This window comes from Phoxinus phoxinus, assembly GCF_949152265.1.
Source record: "Phoxinus phoxinus genome assembly, chromosome: 1".
Classification (NCBI taxonomy): domain Eukaryota; kingdom Metazoa; phylum Chordata; class Actinopteri; order Cypriniformes; family Leuciscidae; genus Phoxinus; species Phoxinus phoxinus.
In genome coordinates, this window is record NC_136876.1 from 47,944,155 (window position 1) to 47,960,355 (window position 16,201).

Here is a 16,201-nt window from a genome sequence, read left to right on the forward strand (position 1 = left end):
GCTACATGCTAATAGCGATTAGCTAAGTGCTAAATCATGCCAAGAAAATACTAAGAACTCCAATAGTAACCGTCTGTGACAACTACGAACCACCTAGTAACACCATAGCAATCACCCAGAATACCTTAGCAACCACCCTGAACACCCTAGCAACCGCCTAGAAACGTCATAGCAACCACCCAAAATGCCCTAGCAACCGCCTAGCAACCACCCAGAACACCCTAACAACGCCCTAGCAACCATTCAGAAGAACATAGCAACCGCTATCACAAGGATGTTGTGATAGTCTTAGAAGCATCAGTGAGAATGGCTGGAAAAAAATAATCACTCGCCATATGTCCCTGATTGTATGTGTTATTATGACTCACTACTACATAGACATTATTCCAAATCTAATAAAAAACACTTATTCATAAAACACAAAATCGGTAGCCAAAGTAGCATTTTCTGTGATGAAAGCAGACAAAACAATGTCCTGAATCTTGACCAAGGATCAATAAGGCTTGTTCACACCAAGAACGATAACTATAGCGATAACTATATTAGCGTCCACACCAGCGGACCGTATCGTTCTGTTTATTTTAAGCACTTGTTTTTATGTCACTTTAAATGCTTGAGGTCGTTACAGCAGGATGGATTCTGATTGGCTGTCAGTGTTTTTAGCGTTCATCATCTGGATAAATTGCTCTGAAAGTGATTTTAACGATATTGTTTCTCTGTGCCGTTATCGCTATAGTCGAGGTGTGAACGCTGCTATTCTTTAATATTGAGAATGATTTTCAGAACTATATCTTTATGGTTATTGTGGTTGGTGTGAACGGGCGTTTATAGTTGACCTGTCATGGCGGTTGAGTGCGACGGTGTGGACGGTGAAGCTCTTCTCTCGTCTCAGGGTCTCGATCTCTCTCAGTATTAGACTGTGGCTGGAGTCACTCCCTCCATCACAGATCAGATACAGACCAACATCATCTGACAAACCACAGCCGGCCTGAGCAAAGAAGCATTACACACAGTCACACTAACACTTAAACACAAGAACACCGGAGGCTCTGTTTACAGCTGGTGTCAAGATGCGTGATGGTCAATCGGATCACAAGTGGAAGACACTAAATACAGGTGTAAACGGGTCTGAAACACTTTGAGCTTGTCCACTTTCAACCACTTCCAGAGGGAGTCAAAAACACATTCAACCGGATTGCTTTCGTAGTGTAAACGCTCATGTGGTCGAATGTGTTCAAACAGCCACTGGAGATCGTCTTCTCTCCGTCAAGTGACTTAATGCTAAACATTATGAGAAGAGCTCTAGACAAACGGGGTTTAAACTTTGTCGGCTAGAGATCCAAGTTTGGTTTGAAGATGAAAAACATACCAAACACAATGTTCTCTCTCCATTCCTGATTTCTAACACACACAAGTTCTAGTTTCTAGTTTTTTTTATAGAGCACATTTAAAACCGGCCACTGGCCGACCAAGGTGCTGTACACAGAGAAAATAGAGCTAATAGAAATTAGTAACACAAGTAATACTAAACACAGTTTAAAACAGAACAATCATTATAAGCTAAAAGCAATAGAAAATAAATAAGTTTTGGGACATGACTTGAACTCAGAGAGATAGGAAGTCGATCTAATATACAGTGCGAGCTTGTTCCACAGTGTGGGGTCAGCCACTTCAAAAGCTCAGTTACCCCTTGATTTTAGCCGGCTTCTAGGTATTGTCAGGGAACAGAGGGGTCCAGAGATGAAAGCAGGTAATATCTTTTAATGGATAAATTAGGCAACGCCACTCAGGCTAAATAAACAGAAAGTCTCTTCACAAAAGGTAATCGAATGGTGTTCCGCTGCTCTTTCAAACGAGTACAGATGATCTCAGCCGGAGACCCGGATGGCTCTTGAGCGGCGAGGTAGAGACGAGGAACCCTCTGCTATACTCCACGGAGAAGACTGGATACAGCACAGAAGCGGTAAACACAGCAGTAGATAATATTTCTGAGGTTGATGAACATAAGATACTTCAAATTATTAATCAATTGAATAATTCAAGGACTAAAGATATATTTGGAATGGATACTGCATTCTTAAAAACATATAGTGCTTGTTTGATAAAGCCCTTGGTAAATCTGATAAATTTATCAATTAGAGAAAATAAATTCCCTTCAAATTGGAAAACTAGTATTATAACTCCAATTTTCAAAGCAGGATCAGCTGATGAGGTTCAGAATTATAGACCAATTTCTATTCTTCCTGCAATTTCAAAAATTCTGGAAAAATTGGTAGCTGAACAACTTATCAATTATTTAGAAAAACATGACTTACTTTATTCTAAACAGTTTGGTTTTAGGCCTAAGTACTCAACGGAAATGGCAAACTGCTATCTCACAGAATTTATTAAGGAATCTTTAGATAAAGGTAATGTAGTAGGTGCAGTGTTTTTAGATCTCAAAAAGGCATTTGATACTGTGAATCATGAAATTCTCTTACACAAATTAAATGCATTTAACTTCACTCAGCAGGCAATGAATTGGTTTAGATCATATTTAGAATCCCGAGATCAGTGTGTTAAAATTAATAATTCAAGATCAGCTTTACAAAATAATAATATGGGTCTTCCTCAAGGGTCAATTTTGGGCCCATTGTTGTTTTCCTTATATGTTAATGATTTTCCAAACTGTTGTAAGCAAACAAAATGTCAGTTATATGCAGATGACACAGTCATTTATGTATCTGCAAAGACTCCAAGTTTAGCCGCAGAAATATTAACAAATGAAATGATTGGTGTGTCACAGTGGTTACAGAACAGTTACTTGACCCTGAATTATACAAAAACTGTCTCAATGTGTTTTTCAATCAGAAAGAAGGTAATGAGTGGTTTTATAAATAAGATCAATCAAAAGGAAATTGAAACAGTTAATAATTTTACATATTTAGGTGTTATTTTAGACTCTCATTTGAAATTTGATATGCATGTTAAGAAACTATGTAGAACAATCAAAACAAATCTGAATTGTTTTTACATGATTAGACCATATATATCTTTGAAAGCAGCCAAGTTATACATGCATGCAATGATTTTTTCACACTTATCTTACTGTGTGACCGTCTGGAGTCAGGTTTCTCAACTGACTATTAAACCTGTTAGATCCCTATATAAACAAACATTAAAATTTTTGGATAAGAAACCAACCAGATGGCATCACTGTAGCATCTTACAAAAATACAGTTTGTTGAGTTTTGAAAATTTTATAAATTCATCTGTTATTAAAATGTTTTTTAAATGTTTAAATAATCTTGCGCCAAACGTTATATGCAAATTAATATCAAAACAGAGTAGTACTGGGATCGCTACAAGAGGTGCAACTACACAGAACTGTATAGCACCACAGAGAAAAACTAAATTTGCACAATCTACATTTACAGTTCAAGGTACATTGTTATGGAACAGCTTGTCAACTGAATTGAAAATGCAAACACAGTTGAATATCTTTCAAACAAAACTGAAAAAGTGGTTCAAACAAAAGCAGATATGTGAACATTGATGGTTGTACGTAGTCTTAGTTGTTTATTTGATTTTATCTCTTTGTTTGTTTTTTTGGTGTTTTTTTTTCTTTTCTTTTTTTTAGCCTAACCAGGGACTGGGGCTGCAAATTAGCCTTTGGCTAGAAGCCTATATGTAGAGCATCGGCTGCATGAAATTGTAGCAATGTTATACTGCATTGTCCCTGTTAAATAAACTGATGAATGAATAACGGTGACGCTTACAGACAATCAAGACAGGACAGGACAGGACAAGGGATAACTTCAGAGAAGTAACGGTAGCAGTCATAAACGTGCATGAAGGTCAAACAATAATCCGACAATACAGACAAGAAAGAGAGAACTAGATATAGCGTGGACATAAGGGGAAGATAGAGAACAGGTGTGTTGATGAGATAAGCATGAGAGCCAGCTGACGGTAATGAGAGGAAGAGACAATGGGTGTGTGCGTGAGAGTGTAAGGAAAGAGAAGGTATGACGTAATATGACCAGCAGAGGGAAGAAAACAGAGAAAGAAAGAACCAGGATCATGACAGTACCCCCTCCTCAAGAGGAAGAGGAAGAGGGCTGACGGGAGCGAAAAAAGTTGTCAATGAGCGAGCGGCCCAGAACGTCCCGGGAGGGGATCCAGCATCTCTCCTCAGGACCATAACCCTCCCAATCAATGAGAAATTGATGACCCCTTCCCCTGGGGCGAACGTCGAGCAGTTTGCGAACTCGGTAGACGGGTGAGCCTTCGCCACGGACCGGGGACATGACAGGACGAGGTGGGGCGCGAATAATGTTTCAAACAAGAAACATGAAATACAGGATGAACACGTCGGAGATAACTTAGAAAATTTTGGGATATGTGTAAGTTTTGGGATATGACTTGAACTCAGAGAGAGAGGAACTCGATCTAATATACAGTGCGAGCTTGTTCCACAGTGTGGGGTCAGCCATTTCAAAAGCTCAGTTACCCCTTGATTTTAGATGGCTTCTAGGTATCTGAAGGAGAAGTTTTGTTTCAGATCAAAGACTTCTAGTGGGAGAATATAAATGGAGTAAGAGAGATTTATCGGTAACCAATGCAGGGATCTCAAAAGAGGGGTGGCATGATCAAATTTCCTCTTTCCCTTCAGGAATCTCGCCACAGCATTTTGAAACAACCTGTAAGCGTGCCATTTGGGACTTTGGTACACCAAAATAAAGGGAGTTGCAATAGTCCAAGGGCGAGGTAATAAGAGCATAGATCGCAATCTCCATCGAGCGCTTGGGAAAATAAGATTTGATTTTCACTATAGAGCGAAGATAGAAAAAGCTGGAATGACAGCACTAATTTGCTTATCGAATTTGAGGGAACTATCTAACATCACACCTAAATTCCGTACTTGGGGAGAGATAGATCCAAGGTCATGATCATGTCTTGGCCTGGTTTCTGAGGGGTTAAAAACAAACTTATGTTTTGTCTGAGTTCAAGAATAGGAAATTCTTGGCAAGCCAAGCTATTACCTCCTCAAGACATGCTGTCAAACTGTCTAGAGCACTCTTATTTTTCCTAGACAAAGGCATATAAATCTGCATTTCATCAGCATAACAGTGAAATGAGACATTGTGTTTCCTAAAAATAGAACCCAGAGGAAGAAGATAGAGAGATAATAGGACAGGAGCCAAGACAGAACCCTGAGGCACACCGCAGGATAAAATTCAGAGGGATGAGGAGAAACGTCACATTTTTACAGAGAATCGTTTATTAGTCAAAAAAGATTTGAACCAGCTTAAAACCTCGCCGCCTAGACCAACGCAAGACTCCAGCCGAGAGACGAGAATCGCATGGTCGACAGTATCAAAAGCAGAAGACAAATCTAACATTAAAATGACGGAATCTCCCGAATCTGTAGCCATGTAAATTTAATTGAGAACTCTTATAGAGTGGTTTCTGTGCTGTGCAGAGTTTTAAACCCGACTGAAACTTGTCATTTAAGAAGGTCTGAAAGCTGTATAAAAAATAAAAAAATCCAATACCTTGGAAATGTAACCCCTCCACCCGGGTCCTTCTCACCCTGCTCTGTGCGGGTCTCGAATCCGGGTCTCCGGCATTAGAGTCAGGCGTTCTAACAAGGAGGCTAAAGACTGCAGCCTCTAGCGTCTGTCACTAGAGCGCCTATTGAGATCAGGAGTGAGGTTTACTCGTACAGCGACTACTAGCTGGCCTCCGTTACAGAAATAAACGGCACAATGGATAAAGGACAAAAGTTTGATAAGATAAAGGCATCAAGTGAGGGTTTCTTTAGTGTGGGTGTAATTGAGGCAATTTTCAAACTCAAGGGTATAGTCCCTTCAAGCAAGGATTTATTCAATAACGACACCAACCCAGGGCCGACAGTATCAAATAATTGTCTCAGATAAAAAGGATGTAAAGTCTCATACGTACAAAAGGAAGGTTTAAGTTTAAACATTACTTCCTTTACAGAATGTAGAGAGACAGGATTGATCAGAAGGTGGGTGGACTCATCTCTGTTGGTATTTCATGATCGGGGACTCGAATTTGGGCTCTCAAATTAGAAACTTATTGCCCAAAATCCCCACAGAGTGCCAAAGACGGGCAGCGAAGAGAGTTTATATGGGAAGTTAATGACAGAAAAATATGCTTTTGGGGTGTGGTGATGTTTCTCAATTTAGTAAAATAGGAAGCCGTAGCTTTCTTAACAGCATTCTGATTTAACAATATAACAATACAATAATAAGTGTGTGGTGTTTGAAACAGGAGCAATAGAAAGCTGAGGAAGAGACATTTGAAATAAAATAGGAAAATTATCAGAAATAGCAATTTCAGTAACAGATTGTCACGATACATACACAGGAGAAGACAGATCCAAGCGCAGTATGTTTATTTAAATGTAATCCAAAATCGTAGTATCCAGGCAGGGGTCAAAATCCAAATAAGCAGTCCAACACAATAAACAAAACAAGAACAAACAAGGAAACAGATATCAGCAGTGTAGTGACAAACCATAAGGACTCCGTGACAAACACTAGAACAGACAGGGTATATATACAAACACAAACACTAACAAGGTGACGGGAGACAGCTGTGTGCAATGAACCAATGATGAGTGCAGATCGTGGGAAATGTAGTTCATACTGTGAATGACACCGTGGGGAAGGAGGACCTCTAGTGGACACCCGGGATACACAAACCAGACACTGTGACACATATGACAGAATTTGATCCAACATGTGTCCATGAATGTGTGCGGGATAATTAACCCACTGCTGAATGTTGAAAGAGTCAATGATGTTTAAAAACTCAGAGGTTAACCTCTTGGAAGGGCAACATATATGTACATTTAAGTCACCTAAAATAAGGATGCCATCGTATTTAGTGATCAAGTCACCTACAAATTCTGAGAACTCCACTATGAAGTCTTTGATTAAGTGTGGAGGCCGATAGATCAAAACTAATACCACGGGTTCAGGCCAGTTCAAAAGTAAAACTAAGGGCTTCAAAACTTTTACATTTACATTTATTCATTTAGCTGACGCTTTTATCCAAAGCGACTTACAAATGAGAGCAATAGAAGCAATTAAACTATTAGTAGGACAACAGTATGCAAGTGCTATGACCCTTTGCAGTTCAATCTACCGCAGGATTTTTTTTTTATTTTTTTTTTATAAAGATAGAATAGTGGAGAAAGAGTTAGTGTTACTGGATCAAGTGCTGTCGAAAAAGATTGGTCTTCAGCAGTTTTTTCAAAATGAAAAATTTAAAAATGCGGCTCTGATTGAGTTAGGCAGACCGTTCCACCTGCAGGGAGCAGTCATGGTAAAGGTCCGAGAAAGAGATTTTGTGCCTCTTTGAGATGGCACCACAAGACGCCGTTCACTTGTGGTGCCATCTCAAAGAGGCACAAAATCTCTTTCTCGAAACTTGGGAGAGTGGAGGTATATAGCAGTCGACATCGAGGTCTGAACGACTCTTTAACAATGGTGGCTAGTCCACCGCCTCTGCCGGATGGTTGCGGGACGTTGTAATAATAATAGTCGGCTGGAACAAGTTCAGAAAATGGACTAAGGTCCGCTACCTTCATCCAAGTCTCGGTAATAAACAGAAAGTCCAGATCATGGTCTGTGATGAATCTTGAGGATAAACGTCTTGTTAACCAGAGAACGAGCATTTAACAGCGCAGATTTTGGAGAGCGTAGAATACGTTTCCCAGAAAACAGAGGTTAGCAATATTAGCGCCCTCATAGCGCGGTCGGATAATGATCCGTGTGTGGATGATTTCCTCTTGAACCAGAGAGTCGAGAGAACACTCACAGCGTCCGGCTGGTCTTGTGACTGTCAGAGCAGAAACTAAAGCTGCTGATCTCTGTTTTTCCGTCGTCTCCGGTCGTGTTCATATGCAAAATTGCGTGAGCTTATTTCGTCCATTAGATGAACAGATCTGAAAAAGCCCACATTTACCATAAACCCTCCTTTGAGGAAATCAGGACAGAAGTGGTTGAAAGTGGACAAAAGATGTGTCTACCTCGTCTACTTGTGAACTGATCCACCAAAACACATCTTAATACCAGCTGTAAACAGGGCCTGAGTGCAGGAGAAGAGCTGAGTGGAGCACACACTGCTGCCATTGGCCAATCCCGAAGATGTTTTCCAGAAAGCCATGTGATAACAGTGTGTGTAAAGGCAGTTATTGTGAGAGTACCTGCAGCGCCTGCAGTGTGTGTGAAGGCCCGTGTGAAGTGAGCCGACTCAACCACTGCACTGCCTCCACACACTGATCCTCACGGGACTCCACCAGCACCGGCTGCCACACACACACCCCTCCAGAGAACGCCAGCACGGTAAACCTGACACACGCACACCAGCAAACACACTAACCATTAGAGAAGGCTAGGATAGGACATTTTCAGGTGTATTTTGAACCCATTCCACATTTCTGGTGTCTGGTGAACTGTGGAAATGTGTCATTAGAGGTCTTGTCCACACTAAAACATTTTCATTTGAAAACGCTCTCCAAAGTGGATAACTTTGAAAACGCCGTTCTCGTGTTGTAGTGTGAACTGTGAAACCGAAGGTATTTAAAAACGATGACACAAGTTTAGTCATGTGACGCATATTGAACCCATAGATATTCATGTTTATAGCGGTATTGTGCCTGTTCCCTCACCTGACGCTGTTGGCATGCAGCTGATCCCAGATCAGTGCGGTCAGTCCCTTCTGGAGTTCAGGGAGGAACGGGGCCATTGACCCGGACACATCCAGCAGAACACACACGTCCTTCTCCAGCACGGATCCGAACATTCGCCGGCTGCCTGCTCACACATGAGAGACACACATGGCAGGAGAAAAACACAGTGAGCTTCTGTCTCCTGCGAACTATCCTACGGGAACAGCCTTTGAGCTCTTCAAATAATGCCTGTGCAAAAGAGCACTATGTTTTGGAATAGAGCCGTACTCTAATTTTTTTTGCGTTTGGTACTGATATGATCCATATACAGATACATGTGTGACCCTGGACCACAAAACCAGTCTCGAGTCGCACGGGTATATTTGTGGCAATAGCCAACAATACATTGTATGGGTCAAAATTATCGATCATTATTATCATTAGGATATTAAGATCATGTTCCATGAAGATATTTAGTAAATTTCCTACCGTAAATATATAAAACAACTTTAAAGGAGATTTTCTCAATGTTTCGATTTTTTTGCACCTCAGATTCCAGATTTTCAATAGTTGTATCTCGGCCAAATATTGTCCTATCCTAACAAACCATACATCAATGGAAAGCTTATTTATTCAGCTTCCAGATGATGTATACATTTAATTAAATTGAATATAAAATCAATTTACAAATGTTTTACCCATTTGACTGGTTTTGTGGTCCAGGGTCACATATCTACCACCAACCTGATCTCAGGAGAGAAAAAACTAATTATCAGATGATGTGATTCCCATGGAAATGTATGATTTTTAGTAAAAAAAAAAAACTAAAAAAAAACAAAACATGAAGGTCCACTCCAATCTGATTTTACGAAAATATATGAATGAGATTGTACAAATTCATATGAATTAGCCACCAATTAGCCAAAACATGAAACAGTTGCTAACTGCAGCGAGAGAAACACATGATCCTCAGTTATTTCTTCTGTAGTTTATTACTGTAGCCTTTTAACAGTAGATGGGCAGTTGGTGTGCTTTTTAATTGCACTTTTCCTTTTCAGATATCTTAGTAATAATTATTATAAATTAGGTATCATTCAAAATACCCATGAAAACCATTTCATAACTGGACAGTGATTTGCTATAAAAATGGCACTTTAAATATATTTAGCGGGCTCCATATTAAAATTTGGAACAAAACTTGGTTAGGCATATGGCCTTGATTTTATTTTGTAAAATATAAATGAATGTATAATGAAGAGAAAGTGACAGCTCATTTGCTCCATAAAGATAGAGCTATAAGGCCATCTAGTGACAAGAGTCATGAAATATCATGTTATATTATTATTTTTCCACAAGAGGTCGGCAAAGACACCCAATGTAAGATATTTTTAGCTGAATTAAAAGGTTTAGGCATGAAATTGTGAGTTATTTTGAATGTAAGTTGAAAGAATGTGAGGAATGTGCTTAAATTACTATTTATAATTATTTATTGATCAAATCTAGTCATTTAAAGATAAATAAAATAAAAAATAAAAGTCTCCAATAATATTGCATCAAAATTTTTAAAATAAGATCAAAATTAAATAAAATAAGTATAAAAAAATGAAGTATAATTTTAGGGTTTCGGGTCATTTTGACTCGCGTGGGAAAGATGTGTTACAAAGCTTTCCTGAATTCTATTTATATTCAGATTTATGCTCAAATATAGAGGGGTGACGGTTAACAAACAAGACAAATCTATCTCGCAGTTTTTCATATAAAAGCAAGCACACAATCATATTTGACATTCCTCCCAGGAAGAGCTAAATAAGAGCGGCAGTTGTGTTTTTAAGTCACTTCAGAGAGTGTGTGTGATGAACACCTGTACTGTACCTGTCAGTAACCACTCCAGTCTTCTGCTGTATCGCTGCATCAGTTTCTCCGTCTGACTGAGGTAGTGCTTTAACTCTCCAGGAGTCAGATGCAGGTGTTTCACAGCCCCCTATGAGGAACATGCAGACAAACCGTACACTAAACATGCAGAACACACACATTCTCAGTATGACTGGTGTTACACTGGGCTCACATTGAGGTGGACACTAGGGAATATGCCGCAGTATTTAGCAGACACTCTCTTCTGGACGGACCGCACCAGTTTGTTGTGATGGCAGCATTCAGGTCCAGATATCAGTTTGTGAAGGTCCAACTTCAGATTCTTTATACCAAACCTTTTCAGCCACTTAAAGAGCACACACACACACACACACTGATTTAATAATCTATCGATTTTTAGTGTAGTGTAGAAAAAGGTCAAAGCACAAAGTCCCTCCAGCGGGAGTAATTCTGTCATTGTCACTGTTTTTAAACTCCCGAAACGTCTCCATTGTAGCCTTGATTTTCTTCCGGGAACGAACATGTCACAATATTCCTCATTTAAATAATTCATATGCTAAATAAAGGGGCGGGGCCTGGTTGAGTTAGTTACAGGCAAACAGCTTCTGTGAAGTAAATGGAAAAACTGGAGAATTGAGAAAAAAATAAGTGGTGCTTTTCGTTAAGTTTTGATAAGCTTGGTAGAAACTTTTTACTTGTTTTAGTTGAAGTTAAGTTTTACTTGAAGTTAAGTTTTACTAGTTTTACTTTTGGGTGAACTATTCCTTTATTGTTCATAGAGTTAATCGGCAGTAATAAATCACTACATGTTAAATATTTAGATATCTTTGTCAGTGTAAGACGTTCATTGTTCAGATGCTGCGTCCAAGCATGCCGTTCAGGCTTTCTTTGAGTGTCTGCGGGATGAGCTTCAGGAATATGGGATAACCGTCAGCACCGTCAACCACACCTTCATAAAAACTCCAGACACAAACTCAAAGGACGAGGACGCAGCAAAACCCATGTGGACACGTGAGTGAACGTCACCGTCAGTTCATAATGTAAAGATCACGGTTTGTAGCTCATAACATCTTACTTGTTTGTTTGTATTGTCCACTATATTCCCCTGGACCTTCTGCTTGGACACTGACTGGAAACTGGAGACCTCAAAGCGAAGTCCTTTGGTGTGAACGCTGAAGAAATGGTCACTGAGATCCTGGAGACTCTGAGTAGCAAAAAGAAGGAGATTTTAATGTTCCGCTCCTTCATCCCTAAAGCAGCTCTCTATGCCCGATCTCTCTTCCCAAACCTGTTCTTCTCCATCAGCAGGAGTCAGAAACACTGCAGCTGTGATCTATCTATCTATCTATCTATCTATCTATCTATCTATCTATCTATCTATCTATCTATCTATCTATCTATCTATCTATCTATCTATCTATCTATCTATCTATCTATCTATCTATCTCAGATGTGAGAGAGGAATAAACATGATCACAGCGCCCTCTGCTGTTGTTGTTGTTATTAATGCACTGTTTGGTGACGTCACATCATGGCGCGACACTTGCTGTCTGTAAACTTCATGTTTCGGTTCACTCGAGGATACAAGAACAGTCAACGACTCAAACACACATGTAGTGGATCATCATGTACTGACGCCTCGAATCTGTGTGTGATTCACGACAGACAGAATCAGCGCTTCACAATCACTCTCGACTGCGACGGTAAGAGAAAATAACGTTATTCATTCTGTCTCAAACCTAGAGAGCACAAAACAGCAGATTCAGTCGCGCTGATGTCCACTAGATAGGCAGCACTCTAGTTATGAGCCAGCATCACTGATAACAATATCCCCTGTGTGTGTGTGTGTGTGTGTGTGTGTGTGTGTGTGTGTGTGTGTGTGTGTGTGTGTGTGTGTGTGTGTGTGTGTGTGTGTGTGTGTGTGTGAGCAGGAGCAGCGAGTAGTGCAGCACTGAAGTACACTATCACACATGATCAGCTGGTGGAGTTGATGTCTACTGAGGTCCCTCAGTCTCACAGGGGGAAAGGTGTTGCTGCACACCTGGCGAAGGTCAACCGCTTTACACTCCCTCACTTACTCAAGCTCTGCTGTTTAACTCAATCCTCCTCTTCTTTTCTTCTTCAGGCTGCGCTGGATTTCGTTGTTGAAGAGAATATGAAAGCGAGGATCTCCTGTTGGTACATTAGGAAATATGTGGATGAAAATCCACATCTGAGATACCAGACTCATATTGAAGATTAATAAAGGCAGAATTAAACCTTCAGCACATTAACAGTTTATACCTCCATGTTGTAGTTTATGATCATTTTATATCAGTTTTTTATAAACCATATAAGTGACAACTCTGCTTAGCAACAGCATAGCAACCACCCAGGAAACCCTAGTAACCACTCAGCAATGTCACTTTTTATCAATTTCATTTTCTGTGACCTTGCTGAATAAAAGCACAATTTTCTTTATCTTTCTTTTTTATCTTACCGATTGAGTTTAATATTTAAAAAAAGAACTTCACAATTTCAATTCACAATTTTACACTCTATAAAAGTGTCAGTTTTAACACATGTAGTGATTGTGTTCAGGACTTTAAGACTTTTAGACTCACTGTATTGTACATTATTCAGTTATTCACGCTTCAACCTCTAATAGACAATGCTGCGTTTGAGAAAAGTTCATGAAGAGTAAACGGTTAATCAAGTTCACACTTTGAATCAAACTAAAATGTGACAAAATATTGTATTTAAATAACTTTTATTTACACTGGCCTGTTTGTTTGAGAACAGCTAACACTGCATACAGTGAACATTGGTGGCGAGTTGTTTGTTAGGCTCTACACAAAATGTATATAGAAAATTATAAAACACAAAAATTATAGTTTCACAACTTGTGTCAGATATGTGTTATATGTTATTTTTTATCAATCTGAACCGAACTTGGATCGGTCAACAGAGGTTTAGATGTTGACGTTTCATTGAATGTTTCATTTGAATCGTGATCAGATCAACTCCTCGGCGACCTCAATGGTACGGCCCAGCTACATATTAAAGCTTAGGTGTCCCACAGTAGTGAAGGGCAAATTAAGCTTTGGTGAAGCACTGAACCACTTAGAAGAATTGTTTTGAAAACGGGTTCATTACTCGAAGCTTCAGTAACAGCGACCTCGCCTGGTGAAGTGCCAAGCCTGCATCTAAATTATCCCGGCTAGATAGTGGACAGAAGACTTTAAAGGGATAGTTCACTTTACAATTAAAATTCTGTCATCATTTACTCACCCTCAAGTTGTTTCAAACCTGTATTCATTTATTTCTTCTGCTGAACACAAAGAAAGATATTTTGAAGAATGTCAGTAACCAAACAGTAGTCAGTAGCCTACCCATTGACTTCCATAGTATTTTTTTTTCCTACTTTATATATCAAATATTATAAAAGATACGAATTATGTTTTATCCTATTAACAAAATACAACATACTAGCTAGGTCTATAATATGAATAGTTTTTTTTAAGTTAAAATTATACTTTATCTATTTGTTTTGTTTGATTACGAATATTCAATAGTAATTAAATTAATTAAATAGAAATACAAAATCGAACTAAAAAAAATAATTATATAAAACACAATCAAACCAAAGAAAATAAATCTTATAAAAGTTATGCAGGCACACATTTAACAATAATTGTCAAGTGACAAATAAATAAAATAAATAAAAACTCCATGCGTTAATCCTGAGGCGCCCTTTTTGTTAGCAGTTAGCAGTCTTTTTAAACCGTCAGGATGGGACAACTTGAATAAAAGAGCCTTTCATGTTTCGTTTCTAGTTGAAAGAAGACATGGAAGTTTTTCTTTACGAGTGTCATGACGAACGGCGCCTCAGGATTAACGCATGGAGTTTGGATTTATTTAATTTATTTGTCACTTAACAGTTATTGTTAAATGTGTGCCTGCATAACTTTTATAAAACAATGTTTTAACTTTATTAAAAAGAGAGATTTATTTATTAAAAGTTATAATAATAAAGAAATAATAATATTATTTTTAATAAGTTCAATTCAGAATTGTTTATTTATTATTCAAAAGAATTATGTTATTAAGAAAACTTGTATAAGTTTTAATAACTTTTATAAGATTTATTTTATTTGCTAGCATGAGTCAAAAAAATTTTTTAAACGATTTAATGAAAAAAAATATATATATATCAAATATTATAAAAGATACAAATTATGTTTTCAGATTTATTTTCTTTGGTTTGATTTTGTTTTATATAATTTCTTTTTTAGTTCAATTTTGTATTTTTATTTAATTACTATTAGGCTATTTATTTGGAGCTGGTACAGCTCAGTGTGTGAATCTTTTTCTATTTCAGGGGGAAAAAAAACACATATTTAATTTAAATTAATCATTTTAGTTTTTTCTGTCCATCATAGAATTATGTTGTGTATGGTCTAAACATGCTTTTCAATTAAATCAAATGTTCAAACACTCAAGCTTTGTTAAATTTACATTTGTAATCATTTGACACAACAAAACAAATGGATAAAGTATCATTTTAACTTTTAAAAAACTATTCATATTATAGGCCTAACTAGTATATTGTATTTTGTTAATAGGAAAAAACATAATTCGTATCTTTTATAATATTTGATATATATATATATATAAAATATATATTTTCCATTAAATCGTTTAAAAAAATATTTAAAATAACGTTGTTTGAATATAACGCCTTGCTTCGCCCACTTCCGGCATCAGACTGTCAGGCTGGCGCACTGATCTAGAATGTCATTATATAGATCATGGGCTGGCGCTGTCGTCCTCACACTGCTATGACGTATGGTTCTGCGGTTCTGCAGTTGGTTATTATTGCTTTGGGGCGGGGCTTCATGTCGCGGAACTCGCCTGTCAGTCTGACTCTGGAGAGTGAAACCGAAAGCGTCGAATCAGAAAAATAGACGCCATTTCAGAGAATTCAAGATCAGAAATGGCTTCACATCACATGTCACGGTAAGTTTGTTTAATAGCTATAATATCAACATTATTATCAGTAAAATAAATGTAATAGGCTCATCATCAATAGCATAGATCGAACATTTGCGTCTAAACATGTCGAACTCAAACACGGTGATCCAGGGACGGACTGGGACTAAAAAACGGCCCTGGACTTTGACTAGGCCCGGCCCAAAGCAATCGGCGCGAGGAAACTCGACAACAACAATAACAATAACGCCTGCCATGAGTGTCACAAGACTTTAATTGTGGCTCATGATACTATATACCATCCGAATTATTATCAATAGCACTGATGTTGACTAGATGTGTTTAAAGCATATTTTTATAGATTAACTTGAATACTCACATATAAATGGAGGTCTCAACACACTGCAGTCCTGTGTAAAAAACCTCTAGGCTGTGACTGTCTGATTTTGTGCGCTTAAAGTAATTTAAAGTTGAGCTGGAGCGTGTCTTTCTCTGCTGTTGGCCTAAGCTAAGTTATGTTATAACAGCATATTATACAATCTATTCCATGCTGTCTTTAATTAAGATTATTAAGTAACACATTAATTTTATTTATGCAGTAATTAATCTTACTGCACAAATAATAATACAACATCTAAATGAAAATACACCATTACAAATGTAACTTCTGTA

General features: G+C 38.1%; 3 protein-coding genes and 1 long non-coding RNA gene across 9 annotated transcripts in view; 3 read left to right on the forward strand and 1 right to left on the reverse strand.

The window, feature by feature from the left end:
• LOC307003486 (NACHT, LRR and PYD domains-containing protein 3-like) overlaps positions 1 to 16,201 on the forward strand; it is a 277,559-nt gene that overhangs the window by 112,325 nt on the left and 149,033 nt on the right.
• Positions 800 to 11,015, reverse strand: LOC307002954 (von Willebrand factor A domain-containing protein 3A-like; the record flags this gene model as incomplete). The annotated part of the gene is made up of 5 exons (XM_079620982.1): positions 800 to 988; positions 8,222 to 8,366; positions 8,687 to 8,831; positions 10,559 to 10,667; positions 10,752 to 11,015. The coding sequence occupies 5 exons, from the start codon at positions 11,013 to 11,015 to the stop codon at positions 800 to 802; spliced, it is 852 nt and encodes a 283-aa protein (XP_079477108.1).
• Positions 12,052 to 13,832, forward strand: LOC307003797. Its single transcript, XR_013798816.1, has 3 exons — positions 12,052 to 12,261; positions 12,490 to 12,608; positions 12,684 to 13,832. It is a non-coding gene; the product is annotated as an uncharacterized lncRNA (long non-coding RNA).
• LOC307003494 (NACHT, LRR and PYD domains-containing protein 3-like) overlaps positions 15,457 to 16,201 on the forward strand; it is a 58,256-nt gene continuing 57,511 nt past the window's right edge. For all 7 annotated transcript variants that reach the window (XR_013798723.1, XR_013798724.1, XR_013798725.1 and 4 more), the window contains exon 1: positions 15,457 to 15,556. The gene's annotated coding sequence lies outside the window, so the exon portion shown is untranslated. The remainder of the gene's footprint in view (positions 15,557 to 16,201) is intronic.